Genomic DNA, 22500 nt, shown 5'->3' on the forward strand with positions numbered 1-22500 from the left:
CTGTGGAAACAGGCTGCCGAGGGCCTTTTTCATATTCTATGACTCAAGGATACTGTTTGTATTCCGGAGGTCCATCAGTATTGTCACAGACGCAGGTTAGAGGAGCAGCGTTCATATTGCATTTTTGGTTATCTCCATCCTAATGGTATCAATGTTGATTTCCTTAATTCTGGTAACCACTCCCCTCTTTCCCCACTCTCCCTTTATTTTCCCTTGCCCCTGAGGCACCTTTACCCCTTCTCTTTCTCCTTCTCCACACTCATGACCTGTCCATCACTGTCACCTTCCTCCTTCTGGTTCCTGTCATTCTCCCCTTTATTCCATGGTCTAGTGTCCTCTCTCATCAGATTTCTTCCTCTTCAGTCCTTTGCCTCTCAGACCTTTCACCTCCCAGCTTCTCACACAAAACGCTGGAGGAACTCAACAAGTCAGACAGCATAGATGGGAATAAACAGTTAGTGTTTTACGCAGTGATCCTTCATCAGGATGGAAACATTGGCAATTTATTCCCCTCTATATTTGCTACCTGACCTGTTGAGTTCCATCATCATCTTGTGTGTGTTGCACTGGATTTTCAGCATCTGCAGAATCTCTTTGAGTTTTTGACCTTCCAGCTTCTCACATCATTTCCTTTCTTCCCCCCTTCTCCCTTTGCCTTACCCCTCTCATCTGGTCCTACGTATCACCTGCCAGTGCTTGTTCCTCCCCCTCCCCCCTACCCTTTTATTCTGGCTTCTGTTCTTTCCCTTCCAGTCCTGTTGAAGGGTTTCGGCCCGAAACCTCCACAGATGCTGCCTGACTTGCTGAGGTCCTTCAGTTTTGTGTGTGTTGCCCCAGATTTCCAGCATCTTATGTCTCTGTCTAAACCAGTGAGCAGGAGTTGGTGGGAGGAGGAGGGAGGGTCATAGAAGAGTTGTGAGTAGTTTGTGGTAAACCTGCTTCAGCTATATGATTGGTAATCTGTTACAGGTGGTCTCCTGAGCTCCTCTAGCAGTGGGCTACAGCCTCCCCAGGAGAGTGGAGTGTTCGCCAAATCTGACCTGCGTGGAGAGGCCTACTTGACTGCCCGGGATTCATTGCAGGCTCCGGTGCCCTATGATGCCTCGAAATCAGATGTCTTCAGCACCGAGGGGCACCTGTCAGGTTTTGGCTCGCTGATGCGCTTTGGGCCAGCTCCCACGACCCAGAGGAAAGCCTCAGAGGGCTCTCCCGGAGACTTCAGGCCTTCCGGTGGGGCGGGGGCCCCTCCTGGCATAGGCCCCAGCTACAAGCGGCCCCAGCCAGTTGCAGGACTGCAGGAGGAGGAGGAGGCAGTGAAGGAGAAGAAACACAAGGGCAACAAGAAGAGCCGGCACGGGCGGGGGAGGCCAAAGGGCAGCAGGAACGACGGCAACACCAGCCTGGCGGTCCCCATGTCCCTCATGTCGCCGTCGGCAACTGATCGCAGCGGATGCATCACAAGCCCTGCTTTGCCAAAGCTCACACCATCCACCAGCCTGAGTGGTTCCATTCCAAGTCTGACATTGGAACCATCGCTTCTGGGTTCAGGTATGTGTCTGTCTTAACTCTTCTTTCTTCAGGTTCAAAGTTCAAAGTAAATTTTGTATCAAAGTACATATATGTTACCATATAGAGTCATAAAACACTACAGCACAAACAGGCCCTTCGGCCCATCTAGTCCATGCAGAACCATTGATCTGTCTAGTCCCATTGACCTGCACCCAAACCACAGCCCTTCATACTCCTCCCATCCATGTGCCTATCCAAATTTTTCCTAAATGTTGAAATCAAAATCACATCCACTACTTGCTGGTTCCTCACTCTCACCACCCTCTGAGTGAAGAAGTTCCCTCTCATGTTCCTTTAATCATTTCACCTTTCACCCTTAACCTACAACCTCACCCAACCTCAGTGGAAAAAGCCTGCTTCCATTTACCCTGTCTATACCCTTCATAATATTGTATACTTCTACCAAATCTCCCTTCAACTTTCTGCGTTCCAGGGAAAAAAAGTCTTAACCTATTCAACCTTTCCCCATGTGCTAAATGAACCTCTAGCTTGAGATTCATTTTCTTGTAGATATTCCTAGAAAAAATAAATACAATCAAATTTATGAAAAAGCTCTACATAAAGACTGACAAGTAACCAATGGGCAAAAGAAAACAAACTGTGCAAATAAAAAAAAATCAGAACATGAATTGTAAAGAGTCCTTGAAAAGTAGCGTGTAGGTCGTGGAATCAGTGCTGAGTTGTGAGTGAAGTTAGCCATGCCGGATTGGGAGCCTAATGGTTATAGGGTAATAATTGTTCCTAAACCTGGTGGTGCAGGACTTAAAGCTTCTGTATCTCCTGCCCAATGGTAGTAGTGGGAGAGAGCATGGCCTGGAGAGAGTAAATGCAGAAATGAACATCTGAGCAAACCAGTCCCTGCCCTGATTTAGACCCACAGCAGAGAGAATTCTCATTGCAGTTGCTTCAACATTTCCCAGACTGGATGATGGAGAATTCCAGGGATGTGTCCTGCAGTTTAATAGTCTGGCACCATTCTACAGCCATGCATATTGCATGGCTTTGCTGTGACTTACTGTTCAGGTTCATTTATTTATTGTATGTACATTGAAATATACAGTGATGACATCACATCCTCAGAATGTATTGGTCATTGACACAAATGACACGTTCCACACTTTGTTTCAATGTTTCGATGCACATGTGACAAATAAAACTAATCTTATCTTGTATCTTCAATAAGGTCTATTTCAAAGGGGAGGCAGGGGAGTTATCCCTGATTCCCTGCGATATTTACTTACCAACTTGTCTTATACCATCACAATATGTGGGATCTTCCTGTGCACCACTTTGTATTCCAGTGCGTGAGGTGCGGACATGTGCAGTAGAGAGGCTTTCTTTATCCTCTTCAATGAGTGAAATATTTTTATTTATTAAGAGATACACCATGGAAGTAGGGTCTTCCAGCCTAACAAGCCCTTGCCACCCATTTACACCCACATGACCAACTAACCTACTAATCTCAAACAAGAGAAAATCTGCAGATACTGGAAGTCCAAGCAAAACACACAAAATGCTGGAGGAACTCAGCAGGCCAGGCAGCATTCTGCCAAAGAGTCTCAGCCTGAAACATCGACTGTACTTTTTACCATAGACGCTGCCTGACCTGCTGAGTTCCTCCAGCATTTTATGTGTGGAACCAATTAACCTGTACTTCTTTGGACTGTGGGAGGAAACCCACAAAATCATGGGAAGAACATACAAACTCCATACAGGCAGTGGTGGGAATTGAACTCAGGTGCTGGTGCTACATTACATTATCATGCCACTCTACTGGTCACCATACTGAGTGAGGTTTCAGTGCAGTGCTGAGGGAGTACTACACTGTCAGGGATGCTGCCTTTCAAATTAAACTAAAGTGGCTATGTACCTTCTCTAAAGGGATCTATTTCAAAGAAGAGGCAGGGGAGTTATCCCTGATTCCCCGTGATATTTACTCGCTAACTTATGCCATCACAGTGTGTGGGATCTTCGTATGCACTACCTTCTCGTATTCCAGTGGCGACTGAATACATTGATCACATATAGGCCAAAGGGCCTGTACTGTGCTGTAAAGTTCTATGTTCTATGACTATATGTGAGGTGGGTACAGCTGCATTGGAAATGCAAGGTTGTCTTTATCCTTCTCAATGACTAAAATAGAAAGAAAGAAATGAGAAGTATGGTGGGAAGGAAAATTGGACTCAGGAAATCCGGCGTAGAATCTTAGCCCATCAGTAAAGAGTTATGCTTCAAGGTCTCCCAGAATTTGTGGTGCTATTTTGATTGTACAACTGCATGTGTAATGTGGCTGTTAATTCCTTAGCCAATGTCTAACGGCAGGGCCACTAACGTATGGGCAAGTTGACTCATAGCCTCCCCATTGGTTTGGTAAAGGTGAAACAAGCAATGTTTCTGAGAATGCTGACTTCTATGTTTCTATGAAAACTAGTTCACATCATACCAAATTTAAGGACAAAAATATAATATGTCATATTTTTAATTTAAATACTGATTGAGAGAGCATGTCTTAAGAGAGGATAGATTGAGTGAGATGAGGGTTTTCTCTTTGGAAGGATGAGAGGTGACTTGTAGAAGATGATAAAAGGCATAAAATTAAACCAGAGACTTTTTCCCAGGCTAAACTAGTGGGCATATTTTTAAGGTGATTGGGGGATGTCAGAGGTAAGTCTTTTACACAGAGAGTGGTGGGTGCATGGAACACTTTGCCAGTTGTGATGGTAGAGGGAGATACTTTAGGCGCATTTAAGAAACTCTTAGATAGGCACGTAGATGATTGAAAAATGGAGGGTTATGTAGAAGGGAAGGATTGGGTTGATATTAGATTAAGTTAAAAGTTAGTCACAACATTATGGGTGGAAAGGTCTGTACTGTGCTGTAGTGTTTGAATTTCAATGTAGAGTGGATAGGGGAGAACCAGTGGATGTGGTATATTTGGATTTTCAAAAGGCTTTTGACAAGGTCCCACACAGGAGATTAGTGTGTAAACTTAAAGCACACGGTATTGGGGATAAGGTATTGATGTGGATAGAGAATTGATTGGCAGACAGGAAGCAAAGAGTGGGAATAAACGGGACCTTTTCAGAATGGCAGGCAGTGACTAGTGGGGTACCGCAAGGCTCAGTGCTGGGACCTCAGTTGCTTACAATATATATTAATGACTTGGATGAGGGAATTAAATGCAGCATCTCCAAGTTTGCGGATGACACAAAGCTGGGCGACAGTGTTAGCTGTGAGGAGGATGCAGGGTGACTTGGATAGGTTAGGTGAGTGGGCAAATTCATGGCAGATGCAATTTAATGTGGATAAATGTGAAGTTATCCACTTTGGTGGCAAAAACAGGAAAACAGGTTATTATCTGAATGGTGGCCGATTAGGAAAAGGGGAGGTGCAACAAGACCTGGGTGTCATTATACACTAGTCATTGAAAGTGGGCATGCAGGTACAGCAGGCGGTGAAAAAGGTGAATGGTATGCTGGCATTCATAGCAAGAGGATTTGAGTACAGGAGCAGGGAGGTACTACTGCAGTTGTGCAAGGCCTTGGTGAGACCACACCTGGAGTATTGTGTGCAGTTTTGGTCCCGTAATCTGAGGAAAGACATCCTTGCCATAGAGGGAGTACAAAGAAGGTTCACCAGATTGATTCCTGGGATGGCAGGACTTTCATATGAAGAAAGACTGGATGAACTGGGCTTGTACTTGTTGGAATTTAGAAGATTGAGGGGGGATCTGATTGAAACGTATAAAATCCTAAAGGGATTAGACAGGCTAGATGCAGGAAGATTGTTCCCGATGTTGGGGAAGTCCAGAACGAGGGGTCACAGTTTGAGGATAAAGGGGAAGCCTTTTAGGACTGAGATTAGGAACAACTTCTTCACACAGAAAGTGGTGAATCTGTGGAATTCTCTGCCACAGGAAACAGTTGAGGCCAGTTCATTGGCTATATTTAAGAGGGAGTTAGATATGGCCCTTGTGGCTAAAGGGATCAGGGGGTATGGAGGGAAGGCTGGGGCGGGGTTCTGAGTTGGATGATCAGCCATGATCATACTGAATGGCGGTGCAAGCTCGAAGGGCCTAATGGCCTACTCCTGCACCTATTTTCTATGTTTCTATGTTTCAATGTTAGATATATGTTTGACAGTATTGAAATTGGTCAATAGGTAGGTACATTTAATGGCAGAGAAATATATACAATGTACACCCTGAAATACTTTTTCTTCGCAAACATCCACGAAAACAGAGGAGTGCCCCAAAGAATGAATGACAGTTAAATGTTAGAACTCCAAAGCCCCTCCAGCTCCCCCCCCACACACAAGCAGCAGCAAAGCGATGACCCCCCCCCCCCGCTTACCCCCACCAGCAAAAGTGCATCTGCACCTCCCCACCGAACACTCGAGTGTGCAGCAAAGTATCAATAAAGACACAGACTTGCAGTACCCCAAAGACTACTTGTTCATCCGGTAGTTCGACATGCCACAGGTTCTGTCTCTCCCTAATAAGGGAAAAAGCGGGAGGGGAGACGTAACAAAACAACTCGCTGATTTATGATGTTAAAAGTCTGTTGCGTCGCTTTTTCCGAGCTCTGTGCCCAAAGAACTCGGGTCTCTGGGCACACGGCCAGCAGCCAGCTTGCTGCTTTCTATCTTCCGTCTCCCACGACACATCAGGCGGCGGCACTGACCTTGAATCCGCCTGCCTCCAGAACCACAAAAATCCGGCACGCTGAAGGCGCGCTCGTCTTCCAGGCCATGTCCTGGGCATATCGAAAAGCAGCCAGTCGTGAGGCCCTGACAGCGGGTCCCATTTCCGGAAAGAACCACATATCCATGACATCAATAATAATTTGGATTTAGATTAAAGATTAGCTTTATTTGTCGCATGTACATGAAAACATACAGTGAAATGTATTGCTTATGTCAGATCAAATCAGTGAGGAGTGTGCTGGGGGCAGCCCACAAAAGTCACTATGCTTCTTGTATCAACATAAGATGCCCATAACTCATTCACCCTGGGATCTTCTTATGCACAATATTTTGCTGTTCCAGCAGTGATTATGCATTAGGTGGGGACAGCTGAAGTAGAAGTATAAGGCTGTACAATAACCTCTTCGATAAGTGAAATTTTTTTTATTAGAGATACAGCACAGTTACAGGCCCTTCCAGCGCAATGAGCCCGCAATACCCAATTCCATCCATGTGATCAATTAACCTACTAACCTATACATATTTGGACTGTGGGTGGAAACCAGAACATGCGGAGATGGGGAGAACTTACAAACTCCTTAGAGACAGTGGTGGGAATTGAACCTGATCTTACAGCTGATGCTGCAATAGCATTCCACTAACCACTACCCTGCCACACTGTACCATTGTCTGCCTAACTCACTCACTGAACCATTCCAGAAGAATCTTGGAGGAAAATTAGACACTGAGCAACAAAACTGGGAATTGGACCAAAGAGTTGCGAACAGATTGGTTTGAAGGAGGAGAGAAAGTTGGAGAGGTGAAGTGTGGGAACTGCAGAGCATTGGGGCTGAGACAACTGAGGGAGGGTGAAGATTATCATGCGGACAAAGCTGGAGAGGGAAGCAATAACAGGAATTTAGTCCTTCTGCACAGATGTTGCCTGACCCGCTGAGTTCTCCAGCGTTGTGTGCAGGTTAGCAGGAAATTAGTGATCAATTTATGCAGTGATTCTTGGATAGAATTTCTATCTTCTCTCTATCTAACCTGAAAGATCTTCGTTTTCCACAATTTTTATTTATTGATCTAGAGATGCAGCACACTACAGGCCCTTCCAGCCCTGTGAGCCACACTGCCCAGCAATCCACATATTTGACACTAGCCTAATCACAGGACAATTTACAATGACCAGTTAACCTACTAACTTGTTATGTCTTTGGACTGTGGAGGGAAACGGAGCATCTGGAGGAAGTCCATGCGGTCACGGGGAGAACGGTTAAGCTCCTTATAGATGGTGCTGGAATTGAATTCTGAACTCTGGAATGGCCCAAGCTGTAATACCATTGTGCTAACCGCTATGCTACCGTGGTGGCCAAATTTTTTAACTTTATAATAATCTTATGCCCTTTCACTGTACTGCTGCTACAAAGCAGCAAATTTAACAATCAAAGTTAGCAATAATAAATCTGATTATTATTCTGAGTGAAGGTTACAATGACCATTGTTTTTCCAAAGTTTCCTGTCTTCCACCTCCCGATGCACAAAGCTGCCTTCCTACTTCGTGAAGTGAAATAATGAAACCCAGTCTTAACACACCATCTGTGGATGGGAGTAAACAATCAACATTTCAGGCCAAGACCCGAAGTACTCTTGTGTCCCGAGGCATCAACTGTATATTCTCCTTCATACATGATGCAGTAAGTCTGGTAGCGACATGTTAGTGCAGCAGTTGGCGCAATTGCTTTGTGGCATCAGCCGTAGGATCAAGGTCCAATTCCTGCCGCTGTGTGTGGGGGGTATGTACATTCTCCCCATGACTGCGTGGGTTTCCTCCGGGTGCTCCAGTTTTTTTCTGCATTCCAAAGGCGTAAAGTTAAGGTTAGAGTTGTGGGCATGGTGTGTTGGTGCTGGCAGTGTGGCCACATCTGTGGGCTGCGGAGTGCAGCCCTTGCTGATTGGGGTTTGACACGAATGATGCAATTCAATGTATCTTTAAATGTGCCATGGATAAATAAAGCTAATCTTTCTCTTTAATCTTTATACTGCCTGACTTACTGATTTCCTGCAGCATTTTGTATGTGTTGATCAAGATTTCCTGTATCCGCAGAATCTTGTGTTTTACGATTTACTGCATCATAGTCCCACATGCACCCTGTCAAGCCCTCTTAGAATTTTATACACACACTTGGGTATTGTGTGCAGTCTGGACACCACACTACAGAAAGAATGTAGAGGTTTTGAAGAGAGTACAAGACAGGTTCACCAGGATGTTGTCTTGATTGGAGAGTATTAATTGTAAAGAGAGGTGGTGTTCTCTGGAGACTGAAGGAGTAACGTAATAGCAGTGTATACAGTTGTGAGAGGTATAGATAAGGTCACTTCCCCAGAGTGGCAATGTCAAGTACTAGAGGGTATAGATTGAAGGTGGGAGGGGGAGAGTTTAAGAGATATTTATGAGCCAGTTTCTTTTACAAAGTGTGTTAGATGGCTGGAAGCAGGTATAATAACTTTATTTAAGAGGCATTTTGTCTTGTCTCCCTTTCTCTTCACCACTTACACCTCGGACTTCAACTACTGCATAGAGTCTTGTCATCTTCAAAAGTTTTCTGATGACTCTGCCATAGCTGGATGCATCAGCAAGGGAGATGAGGCTGAGTACAGGGCTATGGTAGGAAACTTTGTCACATGGTGTGAGCAGAATTATCTGCAGCTTAATGTGAAAAAGACTAAGGAGCTGGTGGTAGTCCTGAGAAGAGCTAAGGTACTGGTGACCCCTGTTTCCATCCAGGGGTTCAGTGTGGACATGGTGGAGGATTACAAATACCTGGGGATACGAATTGACAATAAACTGGACTGGTCAAAGAACACTGAGGCTGTCTACAAGAAGGGTCAGAGCCGTCTCTATTTCCTGAGGAGAATGAGGTCCTTTAACATCTGTCGAATGATGCTGAGGATGTTCTACGAGTCTGTGGTGGCCAGTGCTATCATGTTTGCTGTTGTGTGCTGGGGCAGCAGGCTGAGGGTAGCAGACACCAACAGAATCAACAAACTCATTCGTAAGGCCAGTGATGTTGTGGGGATGAAACTGGACTCTCTCACGGTGGTGTCTGAAAAGAGGATGCTGTCCAAGTTGCATGCCACCTTGGACAATGTCTCCCATCCACTACATAATGTACTGGGTGGGCACAGGACTACATTCAGCCAGAGACTCGTTCCACCGAGATGCAACACAGAGCGTCATAGGAAGTCATTCCTGCCTGTGGCCATCAAACTTTACAACTCCTCCCTTGGAAGGTCAGACACCCTGAGCCAATAGGCTGGTCCTGGACTTATTTCCTGGCATAATTTACATATTACTATTTAACTATTTATGGTTTTATTACTATTTAATTATTTATGGTGCAACTGTAATGAAAACCAATTTCCCCGGGGTCAATAAAGTATGACTATGACTATTTAGATAGATACATGAACAGGTAGGGAACAGAGTAATACCAACTGTGTGCAGGCAGACAAGATTAGTTTAGATGGTCAGCACAAACATGGTGGCCCAAAGGGCCCATTCCTGTACTGTTCAGTGTTCCAAGTTCATTGCCAGATTTTATTCTTCTGAAGATTAGAGAGTATTGTACAAAATTGCTTGAAGTATCCTTGCATGACAGACCTGCCATCCCTGAAGCAGTTTGTTGAATCACTTCATAGCAAGTATATCCTTTTTTTAATACACAGTAGAGTGGACATGGTGCATTAAGGTTCAATTTCAACATTTAAGAGAAATTTGGATAGGTACATGGATGGGATGGGTACAGAGGGCTATGGTCCAGGTGCATGTAAATGGGACTAGACAGAATAATAGCTCAGCACAGGCTAGATGGGCTTAAGGGCCTGTCTCTGTGCTTGTAGTGCTTTATGACTCTGACTCTACAGTCTCCCAAGTGCCTATTTTATTTATTGTGAGCCATCCTTGCTCATGCACTGAAATCCTCCCATACCAGTTCTGACAACAAATGTTGACTGTTCACACTCATGTAGGCCAGAAATAACTGCAAACTATAGAAATGAGATGAGCAGTGGAAACAGACAAAGCAAAAGTTTTTCTTCTTACCATGCGTTGACAGGAATGGAGGCAGCCATTTTGTGAGACTGTCCTTGCCGTCACCATTTTGTGAACTGTTTAGTGAATTGATTCTTGCTCTGGGATAATTTTAATCAGAGCAAACTGAAGTCAAGTCAAGTCAAGTCACTTTTTATTGTCATTTCAACCATAACTGCTGGTACAGTACACAGTAAAAATGAGACAACGTTTTTCAGGACCATGTTGCTACATGAACAATCCAAAAACTACACTGAATTACGTAAAAAACAACACAAAACTACACTGGACTACAGACCTACCCAGAACTCCATAAAGTGCACAAAACAGTGCAGGCATTACAATAAATAATAAACAAGACAATAGGCACAGTAGAGGGCAGTAGGTTGGTGTCAGTCCAGGGTCTGGGTATTGAGGATTCTGATGACCTGGGGGAAGAAACTGTTACATAGTCTGGTTGTGAGAGCCCGAATGCTTTCGGTGCCTTTTGCCAGATGGCAGGAGGGAGAAGAGTTAGTATGAAGGGTGTGGGGGTCCTTTATAATGCTGTTTGCTTTACGGATGCAGCGTGAGGTGTAAATGTCTCTAATGGCATTATAATGGCATGAATGTGGACACAAAGAGCTTCTGCTAATGATCTGTCAATCCAAAGACTATTCTTGGATAAGAAGTTGTTGATTAGGTAAAATGGCAGGTTTGCAAAAGGAACACCCTATGATTTGCAAACACAAGGAAATCTGCAGATTCTGGAAATTCAAGCAACACACACAAAATGCTGGTGGAACATAGCAGGCCAGGCAGCATCTATAGGAAGAAATACAGTCGCTGTTTCGGGCCCTATGATTTGGTTGGCTGGGCCCAGTATTTGGGCAACCTGGTTAGACTGGTTTGGACCAGTATGAGTTGGACAGAACAAAGGAAATCACCTCAGGCACAAGGCTGACGGAAACTGCCATAATTCAATACTGCTTGTAGCCCTGAGCGTTATCCAGTGAGAACTGATACATGGCAGTCAGATGACATCAAGCCAATGAAATTGAAACATTATAGATTGATCTGATAAGGAAAATGATAAGAATGAGGATTTTGGGAGCACAGATAGCAACAACTCTCCAGAGACCAACCATTGCGGATGTGGAGGATCCCACGTCGGATACATGAAGATCACTTTGGGACCACAAGGAATACCTGGCCAACATAGGCACCTTTCCCTGGGTATTACCTTTTCTGTAATTTGAATGTTCCTGGAGGGTCAGGAAACCTATTAGGTGTGCACACAGCTATTCAGTTGTGTAAATTTTTCTGGTGAAATGAGCCAATAAAGGTACTTGTCAGTAAATACAGATCCTCTCTGTGCCTAACTGATCATTATTATTGAAGGTAATCGTTGTAACACTCAGAACTGAAGTAGGTAACTTCACAATTTTTAAAGAAAGACAGATTAGCTTTATTTGTCACATGTACATTGAAACATCGAAACATATAGTGAAATGCATTGTTTTGAGGCAACGACCAACACAGTTCAAAGATTGTGCTGGGGGGCAACCTGCATTTGTCGCCATGCCTCTGACACAAACATAGCACACCCACAACTCACTAACCCTAACCATATGTCTGTGGAATCATGGAGGGAAACTTGAGTACCCGGAGCGAACCCACACACCCACAGGGAGAACATATAAGCTCCTTAGAGGCGATGGCGGGAATCAAACCCCAATCAGTGATCGTTGTCATTGTAAAACGATTGCACTAACTGGTACAGGACAGTGTCACCTGTGTTTCTCCATAGAGTCATGGAACAAGATAGCACCAATCAGTGATCAGAAGCATGAGAAGATGTAGCTCACTCAGGTTCACTGACTGAGTATCTAAAGCATCAATTCCTAGCAGTTTAGTGCTTTGAGCAGTGGCCAATCAGCAATCCAATGTGTGAGAAGACATAGCTCACTCAGGTTCGCCAAATGAGTACATAAAACATCGATGCGTAGCAGTTTAGTGTTTTGAGCAGCAGCCAATTAGCAATTGGAATTGATTGACAATGACAAGTTAAAGTAAGGCAAGGGTAAACAGAGCAGCCATTGTTGGAGTGGACAGTGTTAGAGTAGTTATTTGAGGCTTTAGCTCTTCAAGGCTTCAGCGAGGAGAAGCTTGAGTGAGAGAAGGCAAAAAAGTTGTAGGTTTCACCCCCACCCCACCCCCAGTTTATTTGTTGTTTTCCTTGTTTATATTTGCACAGTTTAGAGCATTTGGGATACCAGGCAGGATAATTGAATGCTCCTCCTGTGGGAAGTTGGAAGGCAGGGAGACCTCCAGTGTCCCTGACAACTACACCTGGGAGAAGTGCATCCAGCTGCAGCTTCTAACACCCTGCATTAAGGTGTTGGAGTTGGAACTTGATGAACTCCAGATCATTTAGGAGTTTTAGGGGGTGATGGATAGGATGTATAGAGAGGTAGCTACTCCCAAGGTGCAGGATACAGGAAACTGGGTAACAGTCAGGAGGGGGAAAGGGTTAAGTGGCCAGTGCACAGTATCCCTGGCCATCCCCCTGAACAACAGGTATATCACTTTGGATACAGTTGGGGATGACCTGGCAGAGGAAAGTCACAGTGATCAGGTCTCTGGCACTGAGTCTGGCCCTGTGACTCAGAAGAGAAGGTGGGAGAAGAGGTGAGCTGTGGTGATATGGGATTCCTTAGTTAAGGGAACAGAAAGGAGGATCTGTGGACAAGAATGAGATTCCCGGATGGTATGTTGCCTCCTGGGTGCCAAGGTCTGGGACATCTCGCATTTAGTTTACATCTTGCCTGTTGTTAAGTGACCAAAACTGCATACAATACTCCAAATTAGGCCTCACCAACATTGTGTACAACTTCAACATAATATCCCATCTCCTGTACTCAATACTTCAATTTACGAAGGCTAATAGGTCAAAAGCTCCCTTTATGACCCTATCTATCTGTGATGCCACTCTCAATGAATTATGGATCTGTGTTCTCTGATCCCTCTGTTCTACTGCATTCCTCAATGCCTTTCCACTCACTGTGCAAGTCCTACTGTGATTTGTCTTCCCAAAGTTCAACACCTCACATTTGTCTGCAGTAAATTCCCTCTGCCATTTTTAGCCCAATTTTCCCACTGATCCAGATCCCACTGCAAGAAATGATAGTCTTCCTCGCTGTCCCTTATACCCCCGAACTTAGTGTCATCCGCAAATTTGCTGATTCCAGTTTACTACATAATCCTCCAGACAAACTCTTAGTCAATGTCAGCAAGGCCAAGGAGCTGATTATTGACTTCAAGAGGAGGAAACCAGAGGTCCATGAGGCAGTACTCATCGGGGGATCAGAGGTGGAGAGGGTCGGCAACTTTAAGTTCTTTGTTGGTATCATTTCAAAGGACGTATCCTGGGCCCAGCACATAAATGCAATTATGAAGAAAGCACAGCAGCGCCTCAAGTTTCTTAAGAGTTTGTGAAGAATTTGCATGACATCTAAAACTTTGACTGACTTTTATAGTTTGTAGTGGAGAGTATATTGACTGGCTGCATCACAGCCTGGTATGAAAACACTCATCTCTTGAATGGAAAGAAAAGCAGTGGATACAGCCCAGTCCATCACAGGTAAAGCCCTCCTTCACCATTGAGCCTTGTCGCAGGAGAGCAGCATTTATCATCGGGGAATCTCACCACCCTGGACATGCTCTCTTCTCGTTGTTGCCATCAGGAAGAAGATAGAGGAGCCTCAAGACTCACGTCACCAGGTTATTACCCCTCAACCATCAAGCTCTTGATCCTATCACTGAACTGTTCCCACAACCTATGGACTCCATTTCAAGGGCTCTTCATCTCATGTTTTCAATATTTATTGCTTATTTATTTATTAATAGTATTTCTTTCTTTATCTGCACAGTTTGTTGTCTTTTGCACGCTGGCCATCCACCCTGTTAGGTACGGTCTTCCATTTATTCTATTATAGTTGTTGGATTTATTGAGTATGCCCACAAGAAAACTAATCTCAGGATTGTATATGGTGACATATATGTACTTTGATAATAAATTTACTTTGAACTTTGTGATCGTTGATGTAAATGACAGACAACAATGGACCCAATACCGATCCCTGCAGCACACCACTAGTCACAGGTTATGCTCCAAGTGAATGGAGTACATTTCGAAAGTGATAACCTAATACAAAAACAGTTCCAGACTCTCTGAGATGCAGCTGAGTTCCTCACAGAGGTGGGTTTTAGGAAGGCTTTGTAGAAGTTGTTTGTAGGCTGGGGAAAGTAGAGGTACACTTGAGCCTGGATCACTAGCTGTGTCAGGTTTTGACACTCACCAACACACAGAACCTTTTCCTCTCTGATGTCCTTTTCTACATTAATGGATTCCTTTGCAACCTTTTACCTTTGATAATTTTCTGTTTCATTAATCACTTGAACACTCAATGCGACAGTCATCACTACAAACACACAACATGGCGAATGGTTGCCCTGAGCAGTGATTGATTGCTTTGTACTTCTGTTAAGAGTGTGAGTGGTATTTCAATGGGACACAGTTTGATCCAGAGAAGGAGGTATCTTTGTAGCTTGACCTTTAATTGAGGCCCACTGTGTTTAAGATGCTGGTTCAAAGCCACCAGGCAGAGCTGAAGTGGAGTGACCCCTTGAACCCCCAACTGCACCCCCACCCCACCCGCTGAGAATAAAGAGCCTGTTTAGCCCCATGGGGAGGTGGGGGAAGAGTATATGGTTACACTGAGGGCATTACTATAGCAACAACTCAAAGACCAGTTCTATTTTATTAATAATAATAAGTTGGAAGTTGGGTTAATAATGAGAGATTTTTATTTAATCCTTTTAGTTTATTTGGAAGCACAGAGGGAGAGGATACTGTGTAGCACCTGGACCACGTTGCAGATCAAATTTCAAAGTAAATCAAACTACTTTTATGTCATCATTTACTACCCTGAGATTCATTTTCTTGCAGGCATTCAAAGTAGAGCAAAGAAATACAATAGAGTCAGTAAGTGAAAAACTACTCACAAAGACTGACAAACAAATAATAATAACAAAAGAAGCCAAAATGTGCTAATACAAGAAAAAAACAAATAATATAAATAAACTAGTAAATAAATAACACTGAGAACCTGAGTTGTAGAGTCCTTGAAAGTGAGTCCGTAGGTTGTGGAATCAGTTCAGTGTTGAGGTGAGTGAAGTTATCCACGCTGGTTCAGGAGCCTGAACGTTGTTGGTGATAAACTATTCCTGAACCTGGTGGTGTGGGACCTAAGGTTCCTGTACCTTTTGCTGGATGGCAGCAGCGAGAAGAAAGCATCAGATGGATGTTGCAGGTCCTTGTTGATGGAGGCTGCTTTTTTTTGTGGCAGTGCTCCTTGTTGAGGTACTCGATGGTGGGAAGAGCTTTTCTTATGTTGTACTGGGATGTATAATAACTACTGCTGTAGGCTTTGGTGTTTCCATATGGATAGATAGATATTTTATTGATCCCAAAGGAAATTACAGTGTCACAGCATTACAAGTGCACTGATATACAAATATTAGAAGAGAAGTAAGAAAGGATAAAAATAAGTTACCTCAAACAGTGTAACAGGAGGGGGTCATCACTTCCCTGGCTATACGTTGACTCATTATAGAGTCTCACGGCCGACAGTAAGAATGACCTCATATAGCGTTCTTTGGAGCAGCTTAGTTGTCTTAGTCTATGACGAAATGTGCTCCTCTGTTCAGACAAGGCCGCATGCAGAGGGTGAGAAACACTGTCCAGAATTGCCTGGATTTTCCGTAGGGTCCTTTATTTTACCACAGCCTCTAGTATGTCCAGTTTGACTCCTATAACAGAGCCAGCCTTTCTAATCAGTTTATTGAGCCTGTTAGCGTCACCTGTGTTGATGCCATTGCCCCAGCACACCACCACATAGAAGATTGTACTGGCAACAACAGACTGGTAGAACATGTGAAGGAGAGGCCTGCATACTCTAAAGGACCTCAGTCTCCTCAGGAAGTAGAGGCGACTCTGACCCTCCTTGTACACAGCCTCTGTGTTGGTGGTCCACTCAAGTCTGTCATCCAGGTGCACCCCCAGGTACTTGTAGGTCCTCACCACATCCACGTGCTCACCATCAATACTAACAGGGAGCAGTGCAGGCCTAGTCTTCCTAAAGTCCATCACCATCTCCTTTGTCTTACTGATGTTGAGCTGCAGATGATTCAGCTTGCACCATTTGACTAAGTCTTCCACCAGGGCCTGTATTCATCCTCACATCCTCCCTTTATACACCCAACTATTGCTGAGTCATCAGAGAATTCCTGCAGATGTCATGACTCAGGCTTGTATCTAAAGTCTAAGGTATACAGGGTAAACAGGAAGGGAGCCAATACATTCTCCTGTGGAGCTCCAGTGCTGCTTATGTCCACGTCTGACACACAGCTCTGAAGCTGCACCAACTGTGGTCTGCCAGTCAGGTAGTCCATTATTCAGGGTACAATGGAAGTGCCAATCTGCATTGAACTGAGATTTTCCCCCAGCAATGAGGGTTGTATGGTATTGAAGGCACTTGAGAAATCATAAAACATGATCTTCACAGTGCTGCCCTGCTTATCCAAATGGAAGTAGACTCTGTCAACAGGTGGATGACAGCATCGTCGACTCCAATGTGCTCCTGGTAGGCAAACTGCAGGGGATCTGTATGCAGTATGGAGCTGTATGGATCTTTTAACTTTTGCATACAAGAGATCCAATTTTTTAATTTCTCTTGGTTGACACGATAAACTGATTGAAGGTGGGCAGGGTTGTCGAGAAAGAAACGTGGTCGAAGTCTTCCAATATTGTAATGAACACGTTGGGGTGTTGAGTCTGGAGTCTCATGATGGTAGTGTGTATGACGTCACACATACATCGGGAATGCGTCGGGAAGGTGGAAAGTAGGTAACGAGCAATATGGCATGGCTGAACTCACACAGTAGATAAAACGGACGCAAACTCACAGCAAACGGTTTGATGTCCAGACTGCAGACTCATTCTTTTACAGAAGTGTGGCTGGGATTACACTATCTGTTGTTCACAAGCACAGCAAGCCCACCTCCCTTCCTGTTGATGAACTCTATTTGCTTGTATTGTTGTAAACCCATTCACAGTATCGTTAGAAGGCGGGATTTGCTCATGTAACCATGTCTCGGCGAAACACATAACACTACATTCCTGATATTCGTTCTGTGTACTCGTGAGTACTGCTAGTTCCTCCATCTTATTTGCCAGTGATCTTGTGTTCCCCATAATGATAGACGGAAGATACTGTTTATATCTCTGTATCTTGTTGCACTGCTTTTTGCCTGATCTGCAGCCTCAGTATCTCTGTCTCAGTTTGTCCAGGATATCAAACTTCTGCTGGGCAAACAAAGGCTGCCTTCTGGCTGCTAGTAGCTGCTCCTTCATATATACAATATTGCCTCCACTCCTGTAGTCAAAGCACTTGATGGAGTAAAATATACCAACAGCCAGGAGGATGGTGAAAATGTTCTTAAACAGATTAATGTCCTTTGTTATTTTGCACTATTGCTAGCCAGTATAAAAACAAACGAAAGAAACATGCTAAATAACGTTAAGCCAAACAAACACACAGAGCTACTGTAACATAATACTGCCTCACATGGGGCACACACATGTCATGATAGGTCATGATGCAACCAGTCCGGACACTCATGTGCTATGACTATGTGCCATCATTTGTAACCTTAAACCTCCCAAGACATTCAGGGGAAGAAATCTTCTGTCCTCACCCTTAAAACAGTAAGGATATCCCTTCTGAACGGAGATGAGGAGGAGTTTCTTTAGCCAGAGAGTGATGGATCTGTGGAACTCATTGCTCCAGTTTACTGTGGAGGACGAGTCATTGGGTATACTTAAGGTGGAGGTCGATTAATAAGAGCATCAAAGGTTATATGGAGAAGGCAAGAGAATAGCGCTGAGATGAAAAATAAATCAGCCAAGATCGAATGGCAGCGCGGAGTTGATGGGCCCAATCACGTAATTCTGCTCCTGTGTCTTAAGGTCTTAAAAACCTTATCCCAGTTTTAACATTTTCAGTTTCCAGCCCCGCTCCCACTCTCCCCCATTTGTTTTGAAAGTGTTTTGTGGAAGAAGTTCCAGAGTCTGTTTAGTGTAAAGAAGAGACTTCTAATCCAGCTGCCTGAACCATTTAAAATGCATTTTCCACTTTAATTTCCTCCAACCTATTGATCCAATCAGCTTTTTTAATGCTTCAAAATCTCAGTGATACTAACTATTCTGTAACTGATGATACCCTCTGGGATATTTGCATGCCTCAAATCCAGACTCCCCAAATCTGTTTGCTTAATCTCTCTGCGTACTTATAGGAAAGTTTTATAAAATGTTGGTCAAATGTATTTGTATCAGAGTGTCTCTATTCTTTTCCTCATATCTTGTTTTAATAAAGTACAACAACTATTTACCTTCCAAACTGCTTTCTGTACCTACAGGTTAACTTTCAGTCAAGGAACTCCCAGATACTTTTGTATGTTGGTGTTTTCAGTCTCTCACCGTTTAAGAAATACAATGGATACCAGTTAATTGGAAGACATTGGGACCAGTACACTTTGGCCCAATAAATGGAACTTTCATGGAAATAGTTCTAAAAGTATAAAAAAAGACAAATTGAGTAATAAATTATTCATTTAAATTAAATATGGAACAAATTGGAACACTACTAATACTACTGCACTACTACAGTGCCTATAAAAAGTATTCACCCCTCCCCCCGCCCCAGAAGTTTTCATGTTCTATTGTTTTACAACACTGAATCACAGTAGATTTAATTTGGCTTTTTTGACACTCATCAACTGAAAAAAACTCTCGTGTCAAAGTGAATACAGATCTCTACAAAGTGATCTAAATTAATTACAAATATAAATCACAAAATTATTGTATAAGTATTCACCCCCTTCAAGTCAGCATTTAGTAGATGTACCTCTGCCAACAATTACAGCCTTGAATCTGTGTGGATAGGTCTCTATCAGCTTAGCACATCTGGACACTGCAATTTTTCCCTATTCTTTACAAAACTGCTCATGCTTTGTCTGATTGCATGGGGATCATGAGTGAACAGCCCTTTTCAAGTCCAGCCACAAATCCTCAATTGGATTGAGGTCTGGACTCTGACTTGGCCACTCCAGGACATTAGCTTTGTTGTTTTAAGCAATTCCTGTGTACCTTTGGCTTTATTTTTTGGGTCGTTGTCTTGCTGGAAAACAAATCTTCTCTCAAGTCAGAATTCTGTTGCAGACTGCATCAGGTTTTCCTCCAGGATTTCCCTGTATTTTGCTGCATTCATTTTACCCTCTACCTTCGCAAACCTTCCAGGGCCTGCTACAGTGAAGCATCCCACAGCATCACTGCTGCAACCAATTGGTTTTAGAAGTCACAAAATTAGTTAAATGGAGATCACCAGGGAAGGAGTGTTTTGCTTTTGTAATCCCAATCCAAAAGCAAGGGTTTGTTGTTCCGGGTCTTTGTTTCTCCGGGAGAGAGGAAGCTGACCCTCCCATTCGTGTGAGCTGTTGAGCTGCCAAGAATGCCCGGATCCCGCACCTGCTGCTGGCTGTTCTGGTTGACTGGGCCCAAGGTATTTCCTGGGGCACTGATCACATCATCCACGGTGACTGATTTCAAAAGTAATCCACAGCAGATGGACCAAGGCAGGTTGTTGATGTCTAAGAAGATTAAGGGTGTTTATAGACTGAATTAGAGAGAAACTCAACTCGCTCTCTCTCTGCCTTATAGTAAGAGCAGGATTTACCGGAATGAGATCGCACATGCTAGGTTGTATTCTCTGGAATGTCAGAGGTAATGGGGTGATCTGTGTGAAGCTCTCTAGTCATTAAGGAAGACTAATATAGTTAAGAGAAGGATAAACACACGAGATTTTGCAGATGCTGGAAATCCAGAGCAACACGCACAAAATACTGGAAGAACTCAGCAGGTCAGGGAATAAACAGTCAATGTTTTGGGCAAAGACCCTTCATCTGCACTCATGAAGGCTCCTGTGTCTTGCTTTTGTGTCCATTTTATGCGTTGCTCCAGAAAGGTACCTGATGGCTACAATAGACATTGTGGGCCGAAGGGCCTGTTTTTGTATCATATTGCTCCAACAGAGCGTTCTCCTAGTGATCTGATGCACACAGAGGCTCAAGGGATTGAAAATGCTGCAAACCTTGACCAATAAACACAAAATGGTGGAGAAACTCAAGCAGGACTTGAATCTCAGCCCAAAAACGTAGACCGTTTATTCTCCTCCATAGATGCTGTCTGACCTGCTGAGTTCCTCCTGACTTTTTTATATGAAAACTAAGTTCACTAGAATGGAGAGCCCAAGGGCAAAGCTTAAAAGGTTAGAGCCAGACTTGTCAGGAGGGAAGGTGGCAAGCAGTAACTTGGAGCTCCCATTATTTACTTTAACTCAGAGATAGATAGGTTTTCATTATCCTAAGGGTGGGAATGGGGCTAATTTGTGCACAGCTGTTCCGAATTCCTGTGTTCCAATGCTTCTCTGTTACGGAGTCAGAAAAAAAAAGCAAAATAATTAAAATTAGAGCTGGGGAAATACTAATAAGCTGAAATTTGGAACTTTGGAATTTTGCCAGGGAGCACTATATTTAATAGGTACACAGTGGCCACTTTATTAGGTACACCTGCTCATTAGAGCAAATATCTAAACACAAAATAATCTGCAGATGCTGTTGTCAAAGGAACACTCACAATGCGCTGGAGGAACTCAGCAGGTCAGTCAGCATCAGTTGAAAAGATTAGTCAACGTTTCGGGCCGAAACCCTTCATCAGGACTGAAGGAAGAACTTTGGGGAGGGTTTGAAGAATGCTGGTAGTTGAAAAAAACAGTAATTTGGAAGACAAAGGGGTGGGGGAGGGGAAGCAGGGAGGTGATTGGCAGGAGAACAATGCGCAGTAGTAGAAGGAGGCGGAACTATGAGGGAGGTGATGTGAAATAGGGATAGAGGAAGGGAGGGGGGGGGAGGGAATTACCGGAAGTTGGAGAATTCTATGTTCATACCAAGGGGCTGGAGACTACCTAGACTGTATATGAGCTGTTGCTCCTCCAACCTGAGTTTAGCCTCATCATGGCAGTAGAGGAGGCCATGTACGGACATATCTGAATGGGAATGGGAAGCAGAGTTGAAGTGGCTGGCTACCGGGAGATCTGGTCTGTTGTGGCGGACAGAGTGGAGGTGCTCGACGAAGCGGTTCCCCCAGTCTGCGTCGGGTTTCACCGATGTGGAGGAGGCCGCACCGGGAGCACCGGATGCAATAGATGACCCCAACAGATTCGCAAGTGAAGTGTTGCCTCACCCGGAAGGACTGTTTGGGGCCCTGAATGGTGGCAAGAGAGGAGGTGTAGGGACAGGTGTAGCACTTAAGCTTACAGGGATAAGTGCCGGGTGGGAGATTCGTGGGGATGGACGTGCGGATAAGTGAGTCGCGGAGGGATCAATCCCTGTGGAAAGCGGAGAGGGGTGGAGAAGGAAAGATGTGCTTAGTGGTGGGGTCCTGTTGAAAGTGGCGGAAGTTGCGGAGGATAATGTGCTGGATCCGGAGGCTGGTAGGGTGGTAGATGAGGACAAGGGGAACTCTGTCCCTGTTGTGGTGGCGGGAAGATGGGGTGAGGACCGAAGTGCGGGAAATGGAGGAGATGCGAGTGAGGGCATCATTGATCACCGTAGAAGGGAAACCACGATCCTTAAAGAAAGAGGACATTTGAGATGTCCTGGAACAGAAAGTCTCATCCTGGGAGCAGATGCGGCGGAGACGGAGGAACTGGGAATAGGGAATGGCATTTTTGCATGTGGCAGGGTGGGAAGAGGTATAGTTGAGGTAGTTATGAGAGTCAGTGGGCTTGTAGAAGATGTCAGTGGACAGTCTGTCTCCAGAGATGGAGACCGAGACATCGAGAAAGGGGAGAGAAGTGTCAGAGATAGACCAAGTGAATTTGAGGGCTGGGTGGAAGTTAGAAGTAAAGTGGATGAAATTGACAAGCTCAGCATGGGTGCAGGAAGCAGCACCAATGTAGTCGTCAGTGTATCGAAGGAAAAGTTGGAGAGCAGTA

General features: G+C 44.3%; 1 protein-coding gene across 3 annotated transcripts in view; it reads left to right on the plus strand.

Annotated features, from left to right (window-relative positions):
- The window catches only part of LOC140191648 (protein AF-10-like), a 290386-nt gene that overhangs the window by 175830 nt on the left and 92056 nt on the right, over nucleotides 1–22500 (plus strand). For all 3 annotated transcript variants that reach the window (XM_072249244.1, XM_072249246.1, XM_072249245.1), the window contains one exon: nucleotides 970–1548. In XM_072249244.1, the coding sequence (XP_072105345.1) occupies nucleotides 970–1548 (579 nt within the window). The remainder of the gene's footprint in view (nucleotides 1–969; nucleotides 1549–22500) is intronic.

This window comes from Mobula birostris, chromosome X, assembly GCF_030028105.1.
Source record: "Mobula birostris isolate sMobBir1 chromosome X, sMobBir1.hap1, whole genome shotgun sequence".
NCBI classification, from domain to species: domain Eukaryota; kingdom Metazoa; phylum Chordata; class Chondrichthyes; order Myliobatiformes; family Myliobatidae; genus Mobula; species Mobula birostris.